This window comes from Dendrobates tinctorius, unplaced genomic scaffold, assembly GCF_039654945.1.
Source record: "Dendrobates tinctorius isolate UK_male_01 unplaced genomic scaffold, ASM3965494v1 ptg000388l, whole genome shotgun sequence".
Classification (NCBI taxonomy): Eukaryota; Metazoa; Chordata; class Amphibia; order Anura; family Dendrobatidae; genus Dendrobates; species Dendrobates tinctorius.
The window spans coordinates 221,110-245,539 of NW_027362054.1; the positions used below are offsets into that span (position 1 = coordinate 221,110).

A 24,430-nucleotide genomic window follows, 5' to 3' on the forward strand; every position below is an offset into this window, starting at 1 on the left:
ATAATCTAACTTGTTTTTCTTATCTTTCAGGTTACCTTGGGGGCTTATCTACAGCATTACAGAATGCTGTAGATAAGCCCCTGATGTTGGTGCCGGCAGCTGATAGGTGAAAAATAGGGTGACAGATTCCCTTTAAGATTAGTTAGCAAGATACATTAATGGAGTACATTACAAAAATTCATAACGTGGCAAAAAACTGATAATTGAATAAATGTAAATAAAACGTTTAGCTACTAAATATATTACATGTCTTTCTTACCCATAAATCCGAGTCAGATAATTACCCTGGATTAGCAACTTCAGCGTTTAAGATAAAATGCTGGATAGATATCAAGTTTAGCATTTCATCTTTAATGTGGATTATAAGACACTAAACTGGGCATCTGTTTTACTGCTTTGCCTTTGAACATCCCCTGGTTTGTACGACCCAGACAGGCATAGATTTATAGAACACTGTGTTCCTTTTTAGTACATATCACCTGCCTATGTTGTTTGTAAAACATGAATGTGTTCCTCTAAGTGAAGCTGGGAGCTAATCTCACGACTCATCTGATTTCTGGATTCTGCAGCAGCTGTATTCGTGTATGAAGGATGTCTTTTTTTGTTACAGCTTTTCCATATGTAAGCAAGGGATTCGATCCTTAATATAATTTTGCTCCTGCCCTTGGTATGGTGTGAAAAATCCACTTTTACTCTGTCACCTCTTTGACCCTCCTTGTTTACTGCACCACCAAATGCTATCCATAGTGGTATCATGAGTATTGAGGTGGCACCGGCGTCATGGCAAGCAGTGGGGGAAACATAATAGCAGAATCTTGGCAAAGCATTTGGTGCTCATAACAATGTTCATTCGGCTTCAACAGGATATCTTATGGTCATCACACCCATGAGGGCTCCACATATCAAGTCTAGGCGACAGATTAGCAAACACTTGGAGGCCGCAGGCAGGTCTAAATGTTTAAATCAGATACCCAGACAACCTGTTCTGGAAACCCCATACTGCTCAATTATCACTACAATGCCAAAAAACTAAATTTGTAGCATATTGTACATTCATATCTGTGAAATGTTCATTTTATTAATTTTGATGAAAATGCAGAAGTTACTACTGGACAACTAGATTCTTCTGCAGTTTCATACAGAAATTTGAGAGAATGAATAAGATGCCGCCTCTGTCTGTACAAAGTGATTCAAGTATATAGTGCCAAGTACTGCTCATATAAAAGGGTGGTGGCCCACTCTGGCACAGGGGCCCACTGACGGGGATTCTCCTGTGGGCCAGTCCTAGCCTGGACTTGTGTATCATATTCTCTTACAGCTCAACAACTATACAGATACTTATGATACATTTAGGATATGCTGCATAATAGAAAGCCCTCGATTGACCTGGTTAAACAACCAATTCCATTGAAGGACGAGAGGTCACAGACCTGGGAAGCATGTAAATCAAGCCGAACCCAAGAGGGCTTATACGCAAGAAGATGCTGTATAAGAAATTATTCACCAAGCATGCACACTGCTAAGCAACAGAAGATTGCGGTATGTAGAGTCAAGGTATACATCTACAGCACAGACCCTTTCTTGGAAAGTTAATTAACAACTTGATGCAAACTTGTTACCATGCATACCAAGATAAAGCCCCACCAGTGTTATTTTCCTATAGCTATGGCAATATTACATTGCCATAATTAGCATTTACACTTCAGTGGCTTACATCAAGTTTGGATTACAACTAGGCTGCATCGAGAACCGTGACCCAGCTCCGCAAAAGACACAGAAATATAATATATATATTATGGCCACCATTTTGACCATTTATCCAAATAGTATGGCCAATTTATGATGATCCAATCATGCTGCAGTGCAGGCGCTGCCGTCTGCTGAATGGGGTTTTTTTCATGTACATATTGTACTCAGTATGTAAGATAAGGGGCAGGTCACTGAGGATCACTGACCTGTCACAAGCCCATTCAGATGAATATGTAAGCAGAGCACCACAACAGGACCCCCACATGCCGCCCCGAAGCACGAGAATCTCATTAACTGAAAACTACAAATAAAGATTTAACAACCACCACAAGAGGGATAATAATAATAATAATAATAATAAATTTTATTTTTATAGCGCCGACATATTCCGCAGCACTTTACATTTCAGAGGGGATTTGTACAGACAATAGACATTACAGCATAACAATAATCACATACAGTAGATTATAACAAATACCAAGAGGAGTGAGGGCCCTGCTCGCAAGCTTACAGTCTATGAGGAAAGAGGTAGACACGAAAGGTGGGTGGTAACAGTTGCCCTGATTGTATGGACCAGCCATAATGTTAAGTGTGTAACAGTACAGACACAGAGGGCTAATGGATGCATAAAGCATGTGGGAACATGATGCTGGGAACCTGGTTATGGTAAAATTTTTGGCTCTGCCACACAGGGATAGGTTAGGTTAATGTGTTGAGGCGATAGGCCAGTCTGAATAAATGCGTTTTCAGGACACGCTTAAAATTGTGGGGATTGGGGACTAATCGTATTGACCTGGGAAGTGCATTCCAAAAAATTGGCGCGGCACGTGTAAAGTCTTGGAGACGGGAGTGGGAGGTTCTGACTATTGAGGATACTAACCTCAGGTCATCAGCAGAACGGAGGGCGCGGGTAGGGTGGTATACTGAAACAAGGGAGGAGATGTAGGGTGGTGCTGAGCCATGGAGGGCTTTGTGGGTGAGGGTAATAAGTTTATACTGAATTCTGGAGTGGATGGGTAGCCAGTGTAATGACTGGCACAAGGTAGAGGCATCGGTGTAACGATTGGTGAGGAATATGATCCTGGCTGCAGCATTCAAGACAGATTGGAGAGGGGAGAGTTTTGTAAGAGGGAGACCGATTAGAAGAGAGTTACAATACAAGGGATTTCATCAACCAAAATATATTTGTAATCAGTATGACGGCGCCGACCTGACACTGTCTGTAGGTTACTGAGCACAATCCGGCTGACAGGTTCCCTTTAAGGAGCATCAGCCCTACAGCTCTCCAACCTCTCTTCCTCTATCTCCACCAGTCATCCGTCACCGACTGACAGGTCACTCTTCTCTTACTAGTTGCTCCCCCACCCAAGATCTTGCTCAGGCGCTGTCATTCCCTGGGGATGAAGACGTTATGAAATTTCACATCTGTCTCCCCAGGGAATGATGGCTCTGGGGGGGTAAGCAGATCCCTTAGACAAGAGTGACCTGTCATTCAGAGACCGGAAGGCGGCAGGGCCAACCCATTGCACTTGTGACTCCTTTAACTTAGAAAACTTAGAAAAGCAAATTATTCAGAAATGGAATAAAGGATTCCAAAACACAAAAAGTATGGAATTAATCTGTATTACAGCACCCCGACACAGATAAGATTAGCTGGGGGTACTAAAACAGTTGACAGGTTCCCTTTAAGCAGATTTATTTTTTTTAACTGCACAATTCCTTTAAGGAAATGAATGATAAATTTATAATCTGTGATCCAAAACATTGTCCAAAACCAATAACTAGAATCCATGATACACAAACACACAAAGAAGAAATGGTTACACTTTACTTAATATCTATTTCTATCTTCATGAGATGCTTTACTTGATTAACAAAACCCCCTTGACTATAAAAGACAAGCTGCTGTTAAGAGTACACAAACTTTCCTTCATGTCTCCTGACCAAGATATTGAGCATGCTAAGAAAATGGAGGTAATTACTGTAGATTTGATAACTGAGACACAATACGGGAATGTTCTGCAACTACTTTATGGTGGTACAGATAAAGACAATAGAAAAGCAAACTAAAAATTACTGGTTGGTTTTTTGGGTGTCCATTTTTCTTTTCTTATACTTTGGTGAACATGTTAAGTGCTGATGGCTAGGCTAAACTGGCGACATTGCCGGTGTAGAAAGTTACACCGAGCAGGAAGCAGCGTCCCCAATGAGGAAACGACAGATCAGCCCCACCTGTTGTGTACATGGCAGAACTGTGCAAGCAAAAGAGGCTTTGTTGAAATGAACAAACATCATCCCGTATGGATACTAGAGAACAGGTAAGTGTTGTTGCATATAAGCCTATTAATCCAAGCCTTGCTGCTATATAAAGTTACAGGTCCTCAAAATCAATCAAGAGTTTTATTTAACGTATATGTGTTTTGAGTCATATCTTACCTAGTTGCCCATAATGGGAACATTCTGGCACAATGAATTAAAAAAAAAAAAAAGTATCTCTATGGCTCAGATTGAAGCACATTCATCAATACAGTCAATGCTTTTTTTCCTAGACAGTGCAAACTATGACTAAACAGTCTTAAAATTCACCAGACTGATGAAAATGGTTCATGCCGTCTGATAAATCTGGCGCACCTTAGATCAGGGTTCCCCAACTCCAGTCCTCAAGGCCCATCAACAGATCATGTTTTCAGCATTTCCTTAGTATTGCACAGGTGATAATTGCATCACCTGGGCAATACAAAGGAAATCCTGAAAACATGATCTGTTGGTGGGTCTTGAGGACTGGAGTTGGGGAACCCTGCCTCAGATGGTCTAGTGTTTGCCCCATGTGTATTAGACTAATGCTGGCCAAATCAGCCCATATCAACATTGTTTGACCAACTGTCTAGTGTGAATGGGGGCACCGACCAACAATCGGGAGAGATATCGATTGAACATGTCCTTTATCAGAGGGCCAATCGCATTGTTCTCCCTGAGATAAGCTGCCGGCGACGTCAGTGGCTTTCTCCTAGAGAACACAGGAGTTCTCGGTGGAACGAGAGCTCCGGTGTATGGGAGGGTGGGCTGAAGCATCGTTCGGCCGACAGCCATGTAATGTGCATGGCTGGCTTAAGAATTAGGCATAAACAGTAGATTGTGCATTACCTATCAGTTGGATTACTTTGCGCCTGAAACGCGTGCCACAATTTTGGAGCACGAGGGTCGCATGTTTGGCCTTGCCCTTTTCTGCTTAACTGTGGCACAGTATTGTGAAAGACATGAAAGACAGTTATTTAGAGTATATTGCCAAAGAATTCTTGTTCAATTAGCTTGATAACGCTCTCCCATTCTATGTAATTCTCCAGTCTTGTATGGTTCCTCCACACATCTCCCACTTTGTGCTACTTGTGTGGTATGTTAATACAGACAGAAAACCGTATGACTGCAGGACCAAGTTATAGTGTTTGGTGTCTGTTACCAAGGAGACACATAGCCTGCAGAGGAGCTGTAGAAAAAAAGTAGCAGACCTATTTAATGGAAATAGAATAAAATGCTTGCCATGGTGGACGTAGCCTTTAAAAAGGTATGAACAGGGCACATTAGCCTTTATCGGTCCTATCTGTTTCCCCGGAGATTAGCAGTGCTGGGGGTGTAAGGCAGCCAGCCTAAATCAACCCCTCCATCACAAATTAAGCTGAGCTGCACCGTAGAGTTGTAGAAGCCATCTGTTACACGATTGCCATCTCTTTCTGAAGTTCATCCACTGATTGCTGTTGGCGATCATAATTCTCATGCTCTGAAGCTTTCTTACAATGGCAGATTTCTTTAAAAAAAACCTTGTCATCAGAAGCTTCAGAGTGTTTAAAAGAAACCTTTACACTACGAACAACACTTGACATTTCTAGAAATCATCTCTATAAATCAGATTAATAAACCAATAAACTAAATTATTTAAAATCCATAAGTAAATACATCTTCTATTTAATTTAACAGCTTTTCCATTTCACTCACGAAGATAAAACCTTTATTATCTCACTAACTCCTTCCCATAATTGATATTACTAGAAAACACACAAAATAAGCACTGTTATAATAAAAAAAAAAGCAGGTGTTGTCAATATCTTTGCTTCTGAATCACAGCCTACAAATGAACATCTCGCCTAATATTACCAATGTTTAGTATGCTAGAAAATACCTAGAAGTGATCGAGTCATAAAGGGTCTTACCTGTTTCCAGAGAAAGACGTCATTCATGTTAAGCCTCCAAGAAATGATGAGATGCAGAGACGACAAGATCACCCCACTCAACACTGCAGCTCTCATCCGCACAGGAAGCAGAGTGTAAATGATGTAGATGAAGAAAACACTCCACCAGATCCCTTCAGAGGCACTACGTGGGGTGACCATAAGAACCCCGAGAATTTGCACTGCAAACAGGACGGCAATAACTAGATAACTCACAATCCACATATAGTCTTGGTGAAAGCCATTACGGTTGCAGACCACCATGAGTGACAGAAAGAGGGCCATAGCAACAGCAAGTACTGAAACGTAAAGTACCTGGGGCTCACCATGTGTGCAATGAAAAATAAGCATCACAAGACACACGAGCACCAGAGCGCCCATTAACATAGTCAGACTGCTCTGGTTCATCTGGAAGAAATAGCGTTGGTACAAGCGCTCCAGTTTAGCAGACTGAAACTTCTTTGATTGAAACACTTGAAGAATCCTTGCCCAACACTCTCTAGGGGTTAGATGGTGTTCACCCTCATCCATGTCAACTGCTTCAGTTGAGCCCATTTTTGAGCACTTGGCCTCCCCGTCCTCAAAGCCAAGGGCAACAGATTTTAGTCCCAGGTCACCCCCTGTCCCCTTTTTTCCGTAATGGTCCTCTTGCCACGTGCAGCGGAGGCCTAAGTTGTTGCGGCTATTGCGCTCCATCTCAGGGTCCTGAAGGCAGCTCATGTAACGTGGGCCACATAAAGATGTATTTTTGCGCTTGCCTTTCTTTCCATTGCGCTCCCCCCATGCCGTTTTACGCTCATCCACTTTGGGGACCAGGATGCCACTAAACCACGACATTCTGCTGCTGGTAATATAAAGAAAAGGCTCAGAGACAGATACAGTCAACCACAACAGCTTAATACACAATTTGCTAAATACAGTACCAGAAAAAAAATTCAAAATTGGTGTATCCAGGAAACATATCTCAATGCATTAAGCTAAATATCCCTGTGTGGCTCATTCAAAATTTTGACCATAACCAGGTTCCTCGCATCATGTTCTCAGATGCTTTATGCACTTAATAGCCCTCTGTGTCTGTACTGTTACATATTTAGGCTGTTAACTGGTTCATGCAGCAAAAGGAACACCCGATTCTTACACTATGGCTGGTCCAAATAATAAAAGCAATTGTTACCATCCACCTTTTATGTCTCCCCTTTTTCCTTATAGATTGTAAGCTTGCGAGCAGGGCCTGCATTCCTCTTGGTATCTCTTTTGAGCTATGTGTTTATTGGTATGCTGTAATGTCTGTAGAAGTCCTCTCTATAATGTAAAGTGCTGCGGAATATGTTGGCACTATAGAAATAAATTATTATCATCATCATCTATGTGTACCACTTCATACATGTGAAAGAGGCAGTACCTACCTCTCCTGAGTAAGATGTGGCAGCTTCCCAGAAGCTCCTGGCTGGGTAGGCGATACACGGCATTTATTCCGTCGGGTGGAGAGGTGGGGGAGGACCTCTGTTTCTGAACTTGCTAGTTCAATGGCATTGGGAGGAAGATTGGGAGAGATCTCAATTGGGCACCTGCAACGCAAATAATGGTATAAGACAAAGTATTAGCACAAACAGCCATGAGGTAAACCATGACAAGAGACTACCATAAATCAGTCTTTACTAAATACAATTACAATGTGGCTAATTAATAGCCCCAGCAATCTTCCATCAGCAGATGAGGAGCACACATGGCTAAAGATGGACTTGTAGTAGACAATCAGCAAAAAAGAAATTAACTTTAAAAAATTACACTCTTTCGGCCAAAACAAAACAAAAAAAAAAGCTGGAACACTAATCGGGTCTATAAGCCGCATGTGCTCATCAGCAATAGATGGTAATGTTGCTCATAGCGATCACATTTTCTCAGTAAATCTCAACAACTTTGACTAGATCTTCTGAAAAATCCTGCCTGTCATTAGACAAATGGCATGAAGTATCTGGACCTAACCTATTCACAGTTCCTCTAGGATTAGGTGTCTGATGCTTTACCAGAGTCTCTATTTGACCACATTCACACGTTCAGTATTTGGTCAGTATTTTACATCAGTATTCGTAAGCCAAAATCAGGAGTGGGCAAAAAATGCAGAAGTGGAGACGTGTTTCTACTATACTTTTTCGCTTATTGTTCCACTCCTGATTTTGGCTTACAAATACTGATGTAATTTTACATAACCATTTCTCTTCCAATCCCTTCCAATTTCTTAATGAAACTACAAATTTTGGTAAATAATCTTGTATGGAACCAGAGGGCAAGAATAGCAAAGAGGATTTTATGGAAGAAAAATTCTGGAAGAGGCTTGGGTCTCCCAAACACTTATCTTGCAATTTTTATTTGTTTCTTGTAAAAGGGAATCTGCACCCCATTTTAGCCCTATAAGCTGCGGCCACCGCCATCAGGAGCTTATCTACAGTATTCTGTAATGCTGTAGATAAGTCCCCCCATGTAACCTGAAAGATAAGAAAAACACTTTACATTATACTCACCAGGGGACGGAGGGTGTCGTGGTCCGGTCCAGCGCCTCCCATCTTCATACGATGATGTCCTCCTTCTTACTTCTCCCTCGGCTCCTGCGCAGGCGCACTTTATCTGCCCTATTGAGGGCACAGTAAAAAAGTACTGCAGTGCGCAGGCGCCGGGGAAAGGTCAGAGAGGTCCCGCGCCTGTGCACTGCTGTACTTTACTCTGTCCTCAACAAGGCAGAGAAAGTATGCCTGCGCAGGAGCCGAGGGAGAAGCAAGGAGGAGGACATCATCGTATGAAGATGGGAGGCGCCGGACTGGACGCCAGGGTGAGTATAATCTAACTCGTTTTTCTTATCTTTCAGGTTACATTACAGAATGTTGTAGATAAGCCCTAATGGTGGTGGCCGCAGCTTAAAGGCCAAAAATGGGGTGACAGATTCCCTCTAAGCAAAGTAATTTTTGATTGAAAAGTGACACTTCCAATGCTTGACTTAAACTCGAATTGGCACTTAATTACAACATTACTTTTCTCCAACTACTTATTAAACATTTCATTAATCCATCTTTACCAGAACCAACAAACCCTATTTTTCAAGCCACTATTCTTTCTTGGAAAAGATTAGAGAAACCTGTTAAAAGAAATCCAAAATTTGAACAACTTAAAAATTTTCCACTTTCTTTCATTGATTTTCCATTCCTACACCTTGGTCCTTGGCAGGAATAAAAAGATCAAAGATTTGTACAACGGGTAAAGGTTTATCCCTTTGGGAATGCCAGACTAAAATATGGATTGTTTTGTATGGATTTCTTTAATTTCCTACTTGCTAAAGAAACGATTCAAAAACCTTTAAATGGAAGATCTCCTCTTTCTGAGATAATAGGTCTATTATTGATTGGGAAACCCAAACAAATTGTTATGGAACACTAGGAGTTTATACAATTACTTCAATAACGATACTTTATTTGAAAACAGCTCCCACATGATAAAATGGGAATCATACTTAAAAAAATCGTTTTCAAAAGATCAATGGGAGAAAGCTTTAAAACTAACTTATGCATCCAATATCTGCATGTCTACAGAAATCTTATAAAATCTTTGCATGATGGTATTATACAAAAATTAGATCGTCCAAAATAAAACCAAATCATTATCCTAAATGTTGGAGAGAATGTAGTGTTGATGGTGACTTATTGGATAGCTATTGGAAATGCCCAATAATTAGAAATCTTTGGGACCATGTGTCTCTACTTGTCAACTACTTTAAGAAAACGGATCTCATCGCCCCAAATTGCTCTTCGTTCCTATGAGATGTAACATCTTTCCCCCTACATCAAGATCATTGTTAATCCAAATATTCCTCGTGGTGAAATATTCTATTGCAACCCATTGGAAAAAAATCTACACCTCCTAAATTCCTAGATATAGAGAAAATTTCATTACACAAAACATATTAACATAAATATACTATTGTGAATAATTTGTTTGAAAAATATTACAAAAAATAAGAACTCTGGATACACGTATTTCCCATAAGGCATTAATTTTGTGTTGTAATTTAGGCCTGTTTCACATTTCCGTTTTTTGACGTCAGTCAAAATCCACCACTTTTAGAAAAAAACGGATCCGCCCCTTTTTTGGCGGATCCGTTTTTTCCCCCATAGACTTACATTGGCAGTGGATTTTGACTGACGGTCGTCCGTCTCACCCGTTTTTTGACGGATCCGTCAGATTTTTAGCGGTTCCCGGGCGGAGGAGACGGACTCTGAAACGTTTTTAAATTCATTCTCTCTCTCTCAGCACGTGGTTCCTTTAAATTTCCGACTTCAGCGGATCCGTAAAAAACAAACAAAAAAAAAAACGGTCCGGTGGCATACGTTGGTGTCACAACGGAAACAGATCAGTTTTCACATCTTTCACGGATTGCAACTGAACAAAAAAAAAACGGAAGTGTGAAACAGGCCTTAATTGAGCTGTGTCACCGTGAAACATGTAATACTTTAATTTGTATCTGTTCTTTGTTTATTTGTAATCTTTGTTTCAAAATGATAAACTCAATTGTAAATCCTAAGTTCTCCCTTATTTCCCTATCGTCCCCGTTTTTACCGGCTTTGCTCACCTTAATATATTCCGTTCCCCTTTCAATTTCCTTTTAAAATGATAAATATTCAATAACAAATACTGATGTAAAATATGGAACAAACAATCAACGTGTGAATGTAGGCATTAGAATAAAGAAAAGCTTAGCCAGTGTCTGAGTACATGTTTGTGGCAGAGCTACCAGGGCTGTGGAGTCGGAGTTTGGGAGTCGTGGAGTCAGAGCCCATTTTGGTGGAGTTGGTATAAAATGGACTGACGCCAACTCCTAAAATATATAATAATTGGGTACAGTAGTTCAATGCAGTTTGTGGGGAATATTTTCTCATAAGAATTTGGGAAAGTTACGAAATGTCCTATAAATGTCTGTCCTATTTCTGATCTAAGGGCTAGACTTTTAGCCGAGATGAATCTGTGCTGCACTTTATGTTGATAAGTAGTGAAGCTCCTCCTCTACAGATAAGGGGAAAAAAAAATAAACACACAGGGAAGGAATGCCTGCATTCATCTCAGAACTTCTGGAGTGAACAGGAAAGGAGGATTAAGGAAGGCAAGTACGTATTAAAGCATATCTAAACTTTCAATAAACTGTGCATAAATCAATAGTCCAGTATATGTTGTCTCTGAATGCTTGACATTTTATTTTGCATTTCCTCTTAGCTAGTGTTTGGAAAAATTAGCTGCTCTGATGATTTATATACACTATACATAGAATATAAGGGGAAAAACTGTTTAACATCTCAACTTCAGAAACACAGTAACAGGATCGATGAGGACGTGTGTGTGTGTTCTGGAATATGATTCAGCACAAACATACTCCCTCCTCCCCTCTTCATAGATTGTGAAGAAATATGATGTGAAGCATTTAGTGAGCTGTACCCAGAGACAAGCCTGATATTGGAAGTTCAGAGTAAAGCTATCTAAGGCTAGTTTCACACTAGCGCTTTTGAGCACAGGGACGGCCTGCACACGGCCGCCGCTGAGCCCCGCCCCCTGCCGCACCTCCACCGGTAGCTCCGCCTACCGGCGCATGACGCTGTATGCGTCCCCTATCTTTATCACTGGAGGCGCAGGCCGTGCGCAGTATGCGTTTGGCGGCGCATGCGTCCTTTTGACGGTGCGCCGACCTGCGCCAAACACAACCTGCTGCAGTTTGGTTGCGCCGGCGCACCGTCAAAAAGGCGCATGCGCCGCCAAACGCATACTGCGCACGGCCTGCGCCCCCAGTGATAAAGATAGGGGACGCAGAACGCATGTAGCGTCATGCGCTGGTAGGCGGAGCTACCGGCGGAGGCGTGGCAGGGGCGGGGCTTAGCGGCGGCCATGCGCAGGCCGTTGCTGCGCTCAAAAGCGCTAGTGTGAAACTAGCCTAACAACATATTTTACAGACTGCCCAAGAAGCATCTTATGAAGTCAGCAGTATTTGAGCATTTCAGTTACTCTAGATAAAAACATTTTGTGTGTCAGTCTATAAGTGACCCAGATGAAAACGAATGCTGTGATGCCAAAAATCACTCCATACTCAGGCAGTGATAAAAATGTTCCTTCAAGAGCTTCCAATCTAAAAAGACATTTACAACGCTGCCACCCAGAAGTTTACAAAGCTGTGATTGAAAAAGATCACAGCAGCACCAAGAAACCAGAACCCAGCACTTCCAGCCAGGCAAAGGAGGAGGAAAGAGCATCTCAAACATCAGCTACAAGATATTTTGTAAGTGACAAAGTTACTGTAACAATGACAGCAGATGTGTTTAAAAGGCAGCTCATCGAGTTTGTTTTGAAGGACAGTACCATTATCATTATTCGCACGACCAGCTTTTACAAATCTTAATGGAGAAATGGCCCGCAAATTTGGTGTTTCTCTGGAAAGAGAAAGTATTATAAAATTAGTGATTGAAGAAGCCCTTAACCATGCATAAATACCTTTTTTATATCTGTTCTGATGTATGTAAACTGCCGCAGTCTGGTCCGATGGGCGGGGCTTATTCAACTGCTCCCCCCCTCCTTGTCTCGCTCAACACAAGAAGAAATGTGTAGAGCAAGACAGGGAGGGGGGAGCAGGTGAATAAGCCCCGCGCAGCGGACCGGACCGTGGCAGTTTACATACATCTGAACCGATATAAAAAAGGCATTTATGCATGAAAGGTGCGGGGTCAGGGGGAAGCAAAAGTACTAAGAGAATCCTTATGTGACACGCAATTGAATGATATCATTATATGATATGTCAAAAAAGGGGTGACAGATTCCCTTTAGAAAGACTCAAGAGACGCTTTGTGTTTCTTAGAATGGATGCCTGCACACGTCACAGAGTGAACTATTTTGCTATCAACGTTCGAAATGTTTGTGACAACAAAAAAAATTGTTACTAAGACGTTGGCAGTAAAAGATACTAAAGCTCATTACAGCAGCCAGTTTCTCCAGACCTTAGTGGAAAAAGTTCTGCAAGATTATGAACTCACAAAAGAACAGGTTCTTGCTATTGTAATTGATAATGCTTCAAACATGATTTGTACAGTTAAACAGATGAATGAGAATAATGAAGGTGAACAGCAGCTAGAAGAACATTTCACATTCAGTATGTTGGAGATGGAAGGACACAGCCCTGTTCCCATAACGGAGGAACAAACATATTACTACAGAAGAACAACAAAATGATTCTTTACAATTAGATGATCTTGTTGAAGCGGCTTCACATCTCTTTCCTAACATGCAGCAGCTGGCAATACGAGTTAGTCTGCAAGAGGGACATGCTGGAACTCTGATTAGCAAAGTTGGGAAATTAGCTATTGCTGCCAGAACCCCTAAAATTGATTCCATCTTGATGAGACATGGTGGAAAAGGGACAATTGTGGTCCAAGACACTCGGTGGGGCAGCACCTATTTAGTGATTGAGTGATTACTTGAGCTGAAACCCTTCCTTGTAGATATGGCCAACCCTGAGATAACACTACATGAATGTTAATGGACACAGGTGCCCGAATTGACGGAATGGCTTCATCATCCATTTATAGTGACTAAAAAGTTACAAGCTGAGGATTTAACTCCTGGCATTTTTATAAAGGAGTGGAAGAACTTGTTGTTTTGCCTGTCCCAAAGAGTCGGTTTAATCGCAGATGGCATTGCTGCTTCAATGAAAAGGAGACACTGCTATTAGAAAATAAAATTCTTCTGGCAGCTGTTTATGTGGACCCAAATCATCGTATATTGCTTATTGCTGGATGATCAACGGCTTACTAAAGGAAAAGAAGCTGTGATTGAGATAGCAGTTAGGATGAGTGGGCTACAGGACGGCCAAGAGCAAGAGGACTTGGCTCCTTGCCAGTGATGCTGCCGTTCCTTCATCCTCATCAGATGAGTTCGATTTCGACAAGTATTTGGACGACACAGAGCAGGCAAGGCGTTGCATTCCACTCCCATAGCAAACAGATTGACTATATTTAGCAACATCTTTCACTTACTCTCAAAGTAGAAGAGTTCAATCGTTCATCAAAACTGACTGTGCATCAGGCAATGCCTTTACACCCTGAAATTGTTAGAGATGTTGCCCATGTGGTTACTGCTTTGGCACCAACCTAACTTAGTGCAGAGAGGTCGTTCTCTAGCCTAAAAATAATTAGGTCAGATTTGAGGTCATCTATGAAGGAGGATCTGATGGAGGCAATACCATTTCTCAGAACAAATTCATAGACTGCACAAATGTTATTCAGTACGTTTTTGTTGAAAACGTTTTTTTTCCCCACTTACTGCATAGTGCATAATAAATTGTAAACATGCCAAAGTTTTTTTTGCTCTAAAGCTTTATTCCAATAAATATATTTTATGTTCTATCTAAATGGCTTGATTATTGTATCATAATAATAATAATTAAAAGCCTGATGTTACCATTTTACTACAGTAAATTTATCACTTGAACTTAAGCATGAGCCATGTATGAGGGAGTTGGAGTCTGTGTCATGGAAATTGAGGAGTCGGAGGTGTGGCTTACAGACTCCACTACCCTGAGAGCTAGTAGCCTAAAGATTATCCACCAAATGTGCACAGGTAACTAAAAAGGAAGTATAACACTTTTAGCAAACATTAATGGCATACTGATAGTATACCCTATTATCCGACGTACACATATGCATGCATCTTGCATGAGATTACTGCATACCCTTTCTATTAAGGGAACCCGTCAGGTCCTCCATGCCCTCCAACCCAGCAGCATTCACCTATGTGTGATTAAACGCCCTGCATAACGTAATTACGCCCTGCATAACGTAATTCAGTTAAATAAATTATTTTAACCCCTTAACGACCGCTGATACGCCTTTTAAAGGCAGTTAAGGGTACTTATGCCTCAGTGCCGCTTTTTAAACGGCATTGAGAAATAAGTGTATAGTGCCCCTCAGAGTCAAAATGTCTCCAGGGTCTCAGCTACGGGGGTAGCTGAGACCCCAGAGAACATGATTCGCGTTGTTTTTTACCGACCCCGGTGTTGCGATCGCCGTTATTTACGGAGTAACGGCGACCACAAAAAATGAAAAAAGTCCAATTTCCTCATTTAATTTCTCTCTCTTCTGATGTGATCGTAAATCAGAGGAGAGAGAAATGGGGTACTTTGATCCCCCCCCCCTCCCTGGTACCTCCGGACTCCCTGCAGTTGACGTCTTCTTCCGTGAAGAAAATGGTGGGCGCATGCGCAGTGCGCCCTCCGAGATCTGTCAGCCACATCCGGCAACAATAGGAAATTTTTCCTGTTGGTTCATTTTGATCACTGTGATAGGGTCTATCACAGTGATCAAAATAAAGAAAAAAAATGTAAATCAAACCCCCTTTTATCACGCCCTTAGTTATGTAACAAGAAAAAGAAAAAAAAAAAAGTATTTTCTTCCATTTTTCGGATCCCGATTAGGGTTAGGGTTGGGATTAGGGGTAGCGTTAGAATTGGGAGGGTGGCACTGTTTAGGTACATCAGGGGGTCGCCAAACGTGACATGGCACCACCACTGATTCCAGACAATTTTGCGTTCAAAAAGTCAAACGGTGCTCCCTCCCCCTTCTGAGCCCTGTCATGTGCTGAAACAGTGGATTTCCCTAACATACAGGGTATTGGCGTACTCAGGAGAAATTGCACAAAAAATTTTTAAGGTCCATTTTCTCCTCATACCCTTGTGAAAATAAAAACATATTGGTTCAGTAAATTTTCTGTGAAAAAAAGTAAAATGTTCATTTTTTCATTCCACATTGCTTTAGTTCTCGTGAAGCACCTGAAGGGATAATAAACTTCTTGAATGTGGTTTTGCGCACCTTGAGGGGGTGCAGTTTTTAGAATGGTGTCACTTTTGGGTATTTTCTGTTATATTGATCTCCAAAATTCACTTCAAATGTGAGGTGGTCCCTAAAAGAATGGTTTTATAAATTTGGTTGGAAAAATGAGAAACCGCTGGTCAACTTTTAACCCTTATAACGTTCTAACAACAAAAAAAATTAAGTTTTTAAAATTGTGTTTATGTAAACTTGACATGTGGGAAATGTTACTTATTAACTATTTTGTGTGACACCACTCTCTGATTTAAGGGTGCAAAAACTAAAAGTGTGAAAATTGCAAAATCTTGAAAATTTTTGCCAACTTTCCGTTTTTTTCATAAATAAACACAAGTCATATTGAAGAATTTTTACTACTACCATGAAGTACAATATGTCACAAAAAAACAGTCTCAGAATCAGTGGGATACGGTGAAGCTTTCTAGAGCTATAACTTCAAAGTAACAGTGGTCAGAATTGTAAAAATTGGCTTGGTCAATGGGGAATGATAATTTGTATGAGATTGCCTCAAACCCAGCTCATGCAAATCAAGCTAATGCGCGCCGCTCATTTTAGCAGCGTCAATGCATCTCTGAAGTCGGGTGTACGCTTCCCTGTTTCAGAGGTGTGTTGTGCATGACCGGAAGCAATCTTCAAAGCTTCCAGTCATGCTCAGTGCAGAGGTCTCTGAAGCCGGGAAGCGTATACCTGGCTTCAGAGAAGCATTGACCTTGCTAATGTAGGTAGTACGCATGTGCTAGATTTGCATGAGCTGAGCTGTCGAGGATTCTGGCTTGTGTAAATTATGTTATCAAGTCCACAGGGATATGATGACCTAGAAAGAGGGCAGACTAGCTTGGGGAAACTAACGCCCCATTGACTAGTCAAAGCACTCATTAGCATAGCAAAAGGGGATATTATAAATGCTTTTTTAAAGTATTTAACTTAATTACCGTACGTTATACAGGGCTGGATAGGCAGGGAGTTTAATCATACATAGGTGAATGCTGCTAGGTTTAGAGCGGATGAGGGGTCTGACAGGTTCCCTTTAACGCAATTGTTAATAAGCTATAAAAATATTTCATTGGGCAACCCTTTTAAAAACAAAAAGAAGGCAGCTTTCCTAAATAAAAAAAAAACAAAACAAAAAAAAAAAAAACAATACCATCTGTGATCTCGGGGATCAACTTTCAGGAAAAGAGTATCTATTATATGCATCAGAGTCATAGCACCGCACATCTTTTTCCATTAAAGGCTTCTTTAGGCTATGTGCACACACCGCGGTTTCACCTGCGGGTTATTTCCCGCGGAACCGCAGGTAAAACGACCTGCGGTTTGTCTGTGGTTTCACACCTCTGCGATGTTAAAGGTGTGAAACCGGAGCGGAATCCGCAGAAACAATTGACATGCTGCGGAAAAAAAAAAACGCAGCAAAACCGCGCGGAAAAAACCGCAGCGTGAGCACTGCGGTTTTGAAAACCCATAGGGTTACATGGTACTGTACCATGTCTGCGGAACTGCTGCAGTTCCGCAGGGCCAAAACCGCAGCAGAACCGCAGTATGTGCACATAGCCTTAAAGTCCACTGAACTTGAACCTGTGTCCCCCCATACAGCCTGCTTTATATTAGGCAGCAGGAAAACTAAATGCTGTAACTTACTCATAAAGACCTTACATGTATGTCTATTTAATAGCCTACAGAAGATTTATTGGAGGAAAAGTCAAAGCCCTGAAGCCATATAAATAAACACATTCTCCAGAACACACAAAAACGTCACGCTGCTACAATACAGGCCTGCAAATTAGAAACAGCTCATTAAAATGAAAACAGGAGCCACCGGGATGGTAATGTGGACCAAGTGCCTCCTGCCAGGTTAGATTATAGAGTATGTAAAGTTACACATATACACACACATACATACTACCAATGATATGTATATTATAGGCCTGATCAAGGATAGAAACATCACCCAGAAACATGAATTCTGCAATAAGTGAGCCGTCTGCCAACAAAGAAGTAAAATGCCTAAAAATTCAGATTGGCATGAATGCCCAGGGCTACCATCTACTAACCATGTCCTGAAAAAAATCTTAAGGGTATCCCTCTGTGTTACTTCGTGTTTAGTGTCATGTATCTGTGGTCATGAAGACCCAAATACTTAAAAAAAAATTCTTGGCAAAACAGATTCTCTCTAGGAAGTGGATGTGCTCGGGCACTGAGGTTGATAAGGCCCCTTTGACACATCAGTTTTTTGCCATCAGTCACAATCCATCGTTTTTGAAAAAACGGACCCAGCGACTGATGCCGCTGGATCTGTTTTTTTTTCCTCAGACTTGTATTAGCAACGGATGGCTTCACGTTTCGTCTGTCATTCGCCGGATCCGTCGAAAAATTTTTGTCCGGTGGCCGGATACGACGCACAAAGCAAAGTTTTTTGTGTCCGTCGAAAAATCGGACAGCGACGGATCCTTCGCTGTCCGTTGTTTGCCAGAATGAAAGCCTATGGGTGCAGGATCCGTCGTCATCCATCAAATGACGGATGCTGGCGACGGATTCGGTTATTTAACTGAGCATGCGCCCGACAGGTTAAAACACAAAAGAAAGAATAGATATATACACATAGAATATATATGAACCGATTAGCGTGGGAAAGTTTCTGAACTTTTTTCCACGCTCCTGAGTTCACCTCAGGTCTGCCAGGGACTCCACTACCGCTGACATCAGTAAGGCTGCGCAGGGTCCCTGGCTGACCTGAAGTTAACTCGATAGCGTGGGAAAGTTTCTGAACTTTTTCCCACGCTTTCAGATTACCTAAGGCCAGCCGGGGACTTTGTGCAGCCTCAGTGACGTCAGCGGTAGTCTGTGAGGCTGCACAGAGTTCCCGGCTGACCTGAGGTGAACTGACAGCGTGGGAAAAAGTTCACAAACTTTCCCACGCTAATAAATTCATCCCCAGACAGCTGGGGTGCCTGCGCAGACATGACTTCAGTCGTTCTGCAGTGGTTTACAGCGGTGCCGGTAGCATTAGCACTGATCCCTGTTGCAAACTAGTTAACCCCTTGTGATGGATTGCAGTGGGGGACCTGACTGAACAGTGGAGAGGTAAGTATATTGCTTTTTTATTTTTTTTTTATTTTTTACAGAACAAGGGCTTTTTTTGGATTGGCAGAATAACAAATTTGGTCAAAAACTGTGTATTTATTTCATTAAAAGAATTAATGTGTTTTTTTTAACCCTTTACTATTCTAGGGTTAATAATGGATAGGCGTCTTATTGACACCTCTCCATTATTAACCCAGCTTAATGTCACCTTTCAATAGCAAGGTGACATTAACCCATTATTATTAACGCATGAGCCACTGCTAAAGGCCATGGGAATGGAGAGGCTAAGTGCCAGAAAAGGCGCATCTTATAGATGTAAGAAATTAGAAATGAATACACTTACGCTAAAATTTGGATATTTAGATAATATCGACATCATGATTTTGTGACGAATTACCAAAAAAAAAAAAAAAAACTGCTTAAAAAAAGCAGTTCCATCAAAGTTTTTATCCTTTTAATATATTGCAATCACATTTTATAGCCATGGTCATCCGTCACTGCAAAAGTCAATGGAGGGGTGAGGAGATGAAGGGAATGATTTCTGCAGGGACAGAAACTTCCTGTATCTACATAGAGCAGAGGAGACAAATTGGATGAGAAGAAAGGCAAAATGATACAAAAAAAGGCCACAAACATCATGAAAAGCAGTTTCACCACTAAAACCACAGCCTTTCTGATAAAGAAAAAAAAAAAAAAAAAAAGTACACAAAATTGGCATTGCCATGTCCAGAAGGATCTAGTCTATAAAATTATCTTGTTATTTAGTCGGTACAGTGAAGACCGTAAAAAAACAAACAAAAAAAAAAAAAAAAAACACAAGCCCTAGTATGGTTCATTCGCCAAAAAAATACAAAAGTTACAGCTCTCAGAAAATGAAGATGCAATAAAAAAATATATAATTTGTGAAATATTGATTTTAGTTTGGTAAAGCAGCAAAGCATAAAAAACAATTGGTCTTCTCACTTTTACCGCACAATAAGCAACGCAAAAAATTTAAAAGCAAAAACAATAATTGAATTACTGTTTTTTGTTCATTCTGTGTCTGACAAATCAGATTAAAATGCAATCAAAACGTTACGCCCAAAAATGGTATGAAAAGAAAAAAAATCAACTCGTCAACCAAAAATAAACCCTCATACAGCTCTGTTAGCTTTAAAAAAAAGAAAAAAAAATTATATATATCTGGTATTGTTGTTGGCGCTCCGACCCGAAGAATAAAGTGGTCTTATCATTTATACCACACAAATATAAAAAAAATAATCTCCCAAAAATTTGAATATGGCTCAGCTCACCTTTATCCTCCACTCTCCACTGAGCGCTTACAACGGGCTTTACAAGTCTAAATACCAAAACCTGCAATTCAGACAAAACTGCCGAAGGAAATACTCACTTATTGAGGCAGATTGAGTCAATTTAGCATCAGTTTGGTCTCTGGTTCCAGTGGCGTTCCATCATTTTAGGCATCTTTAGTGCACAAGTGTGGTCGACTGCAGATCTGTGAATGCAAAAGATGGATACCACTGGAACAGATGACAAATGGAGTCCAAAATGTCTCAATCTGCTTCATTATAATGAGTGGTTTCATTGAGGTTTTCGTCTGAATCTCCTTTTAGTGGCATTTACATGGAAACTCCAACTTAAGAAATCAGTGTAGAGCACAAGACTGTGATCCAGCCTTAGGCCGGGGTCACAAGCACAAGCTGCGCACAATGTAAAGGGGCACTACAGCTACAATATATGGGGGTGCACAATGTATGGGCACTACACTAGCAGATTTGCAATTCTCCAGGGAAAAAAAGCACGGTGTGGATATTACAAAGCAGTCAATGCAGCCACAGAAAAGTTCATTATGACGTGCAATTTCTACAATGAGGTCACTTCTGGGGGTTTTCTGCAGTTCTGCCACCTTCAGGGCCCTGTAAATGGTGCACACAACTATTCTAACAAAATCTGTTCTCCAAGTGGCAAATAGCGCTCGTTCCTTCTCAGTCCTGACATGTGGCCAAACAGTAATGTCTGACAACAAATGAGGCATCAACAGGTTCGGGAGAAGTTGAGTAATAAATTAGAGAGTCCAGTTTCACCTATTAACCCTTGTGTACTTGACTAATTTGAAGTAAACAAATTACCGTACCAGTTTTACCACTAAAATGTTATATTTCCACCTACAAAAGTTATAAAATTCTGTGAAGCATATGTCGGTTCAAAATACTCACTACACCCCTAGATGAATTCCCTAAGCATTGAAGTTTCCAATATGGTGTCCCTTGCGGGATTTTCTGCTATTTTGGCACCTCTGGGGCTCAGCTAATGGATATCACAATCTATTCAACCAAAATCTGAGTTCTAAAAGCCAAGTAGCACTCTTACCCTTCCAACCCCTGCCGTGTGCTCAAGCAGTAGAGTACAACCACAAATGGGGTACTGCCACATTCTGCAGAAATTGCAAAACAAATTATGGGGTCTATTGTGGAAATTTGTTTCACTTATAAAGAGAACCAATACAAGATCCCCCACTTCTGGTACCACACTCCCGAGCTTCTACATAAATTAGATCCATCTATTCCTCCATTGTGTTGGAGATGTGTCTTGTTGATAGAATCTATATTCCACCTATTCTGGGATTGCTCCCTGATTAGATCATTCTGGACAAATGTACAAACTTTGATTGAACAGGTCTTTGATCTAGATCTATCATTAGGTCAGCAACACTTTTTAACTCTATTTTCCCACAAAATATTTCTAAAAGAATTGTTAAGACTTCTACACAGCTACAAGATGTCTGATGAATTCTCATTGGAAACAAACCTTCCCCCCCCCCCCATTTATATTTACCGTAGCTTATACTTTGCACACTAGGATCAGATATCAGAAATTTTGAATATCGTACCTCAGAACCTTATTCACTAGGTCATATCTCGTCTCATCTTTCAACATCTTGCACCCTTACCGCTCTGTCCATTTGTATGTCTTGCATGTACCCTTTTTTCCTTTAAGAGATATACATTATATATTACTGAATTTGTTGGATTATAAGACACACTGGACCATAAGACGCACCCCAAATTTTCAGAAGGAAAATAGGGGAAAAAAATTAATGTGTCAAATGGGTCCGTCTTACAGTCCGAACGTCACACTAGACCTCAAGCTGCTTGGATTGTGTGCCTCTCCTCCAGACTCTGGGACCTTGTTTTCCAAGGTCTAGGGTGAAATTTTTACAATCAATGATGGTTTGGGGATCCATGTCATCTGCTGGTGTAGGTCCACTGTGTTTTATCAATACCAATGTCAGCGCAGCCGTCTACCAGGAAATTTTAGAGCACTTCATGCTTCCCTCTGCCGACAAGCTTTTTGGAGATGGAAATTTAATTCTCCAGAAGGACTTGGCACCTGTCCACACTGCCAAAAGTACCAATACCTGGTTTACAAACAACAGTATCACTGTGCTTGAATGGCCAGAAAACTCACCTGACCCTAACCCCATAGAGAATCTATGGGGTATATTGTCGGGAGGAAGATGAGAGACACCGGACCCAACAATGCAGACGAGCTGAAGGCTACTATCAAAGCAACCTGGGCTTCCATAACACTTCAGCAGTGCCACAGACTGATCGCCTCCATGCCACGCCGCATTGATGCAGTAATTGATGCAAAAGGACCAAGTATTGAGTGCATTTACTGAACTGAACATACATTTCAGTAGGCCAACATTTCAGATTATTATTTATTTATATAGCGCCATTGATTCCATGGTGCTGTACATGAGAAGGGGTTACATACAAAATACAGATATCACTTACAGTAAACAAACTAACAATGACAGACTGATACAGAGTGGAGAGAGGACCCTGACCTTTCGGGCTTACATGCTACAGGATGGTGGGGAAGGAGACAGTAGGTTGGTGGGTTGCAGCAGTTCCGCTGTTGGTTGAGGTGATATCACCGGTAGTGGTGAGAGAGAAGGAGTTAGCGGGGTCATTGCAGGCTGTAGGCTTTCTTGAAGAGGTGGGTTTTCAGGTTCCGTCTGAAGGATCCAAATGTGGTTGATAGTCGGACTTGTTGGGGCAAAGAATTCCAGAGAATAGGGGCTATTCGGGAGAAGTCTTGGAGGCGGTTGGGTTAGGAGCGAATAAGTGTGGAGGAGAGAAGGAGGTCTTGGGAGGACCGGAGATTACGTGAGGGAAGGTATCGGAAGATTAGTTCAGAGACATATGGGGGAGACAGGTTATAGATGGCCTTGTAGGTCAGAATTAGTAATTTGAACTGGATACGCTGAGGGAATGTTAGCCAGTGAAGAGATTTGCAGAGGGGAGAAGCGGAGGAGTAGCGAGGAGAGAGATGAATTAGTCGGGCGGCAGAGTTAAGGATGGACTGGAGAGGTGCGAGGGTGTTAGCAGGGAGACCACAGAAAAGGAGGCGACAGGAGGTTGAAAGAGCTTGGATGTGCGGTTTGAAGAACAGGGCAGAGTGAAAGGTTACTCCAAGGCAGCGGACTTCTGGTACTGGGGAAAGTGTGATGTCATTAATTGTTATAGCAAGGTTGGGTAAAGAAGGTCTGTGAGATGGCGGAAAGATGATGAGTTCAGATTTGTCTACATTGAGTTTGAGGAACCGAGAGGAGAAGAAGGAGGATATGGCTGATAGACACTCTGGGATTCTGGACAGCAGAAAGGCGATCTGGGCCAGAGAGGTAGATCTGAGTGTCATCAGCATAAAGGTGGTAGTGGAAAGAAGATTTTGAAATTATTTTTTTCAAGCTGGTGTTATAAAGTATTCCAATTTACTGAGATAATGACTTTTGGGTTTTCATTGGCTGTAAGCCATAATCATCAACATTAACCCCTTAACGACCGTCGATGCGCCTTTTAACGGCGGTAATTAAGGGTTCTTAAACCACAGCGCTGTGGAGTAAGTAAATAGCGCCCCCCAGTGTCGGGTTTTCTCCGGGGTCTCGGCTGCAGGGAGTAGCCGAGACCCCAGAGAACATGAATCAGGTCGGTTTTTACCGACCCCGCTTTTGCGATCGCCGTTATTAACCCTATAACTGCGACCGCAAAAAAAAAGCCGCGATTTTGCATTTAATTCCTCTTTTCTCTCATGTGATCGCACATCAGAGGAGAGAGAAATAAGGTCCCCAATCCCCACCTGTACATCCCGGTAGAAATCTGTCCCCTCCTGGTGGTCCTGGGTCCCTGCGGCTTCCTCCGGTAGGCGCCGCCATCTTGGATCCATCTCCGGTTGGCAGATTCCATTCATTCATTTTGATCACTATGAAACTATCATAGTGATCAAAATAAAAAAAATAGTAAATAGCCCCCCCGTTTATCAGCCCCTTAGATAGGCAAACATAATGAAATAAAGAAAATAATTTTTTTTTATTTTTCCATTAGGGCTAGGGTTAGGGCTAGGGTTGCAATTAGGGTTAGGGCTAGGGTTAGAATTAGGGTTAGGGCGAATTAGGATTAGGGTTAGAAT

The 24,430-nt window shown here is 41.5% G+C and overlaps 1 protein-coding gene across 1 annotated transcript in view; it reads right to left on the reverse strand.

The window, feature by feature from the left end:
• The window catches only part of ADCY6 (adenylate cyclase 6), a gene marked incomplete at its 3' end in the record, with an annotated part of 270,887 nt that overhangs the window by 201,404 nt on the left and 45,053 nt on the right, over positions 1–24,430 (reverse strand). Inside the window, exons 2-3 of the mRNA XM_073563442.1 lie at positions 7,379–7,540; positions 5,955–6,813 (exon numbers count right to left, since the gene is read on the reverse strand). Coding sequence (XP_073419543.1) covers positions 5,955–6,809 — 855 coding nt within the window. The remainder of the gene's footprint in view (positions 1–5,954; positions 6,814–7,378; positions 7,541–24,430) is intronic.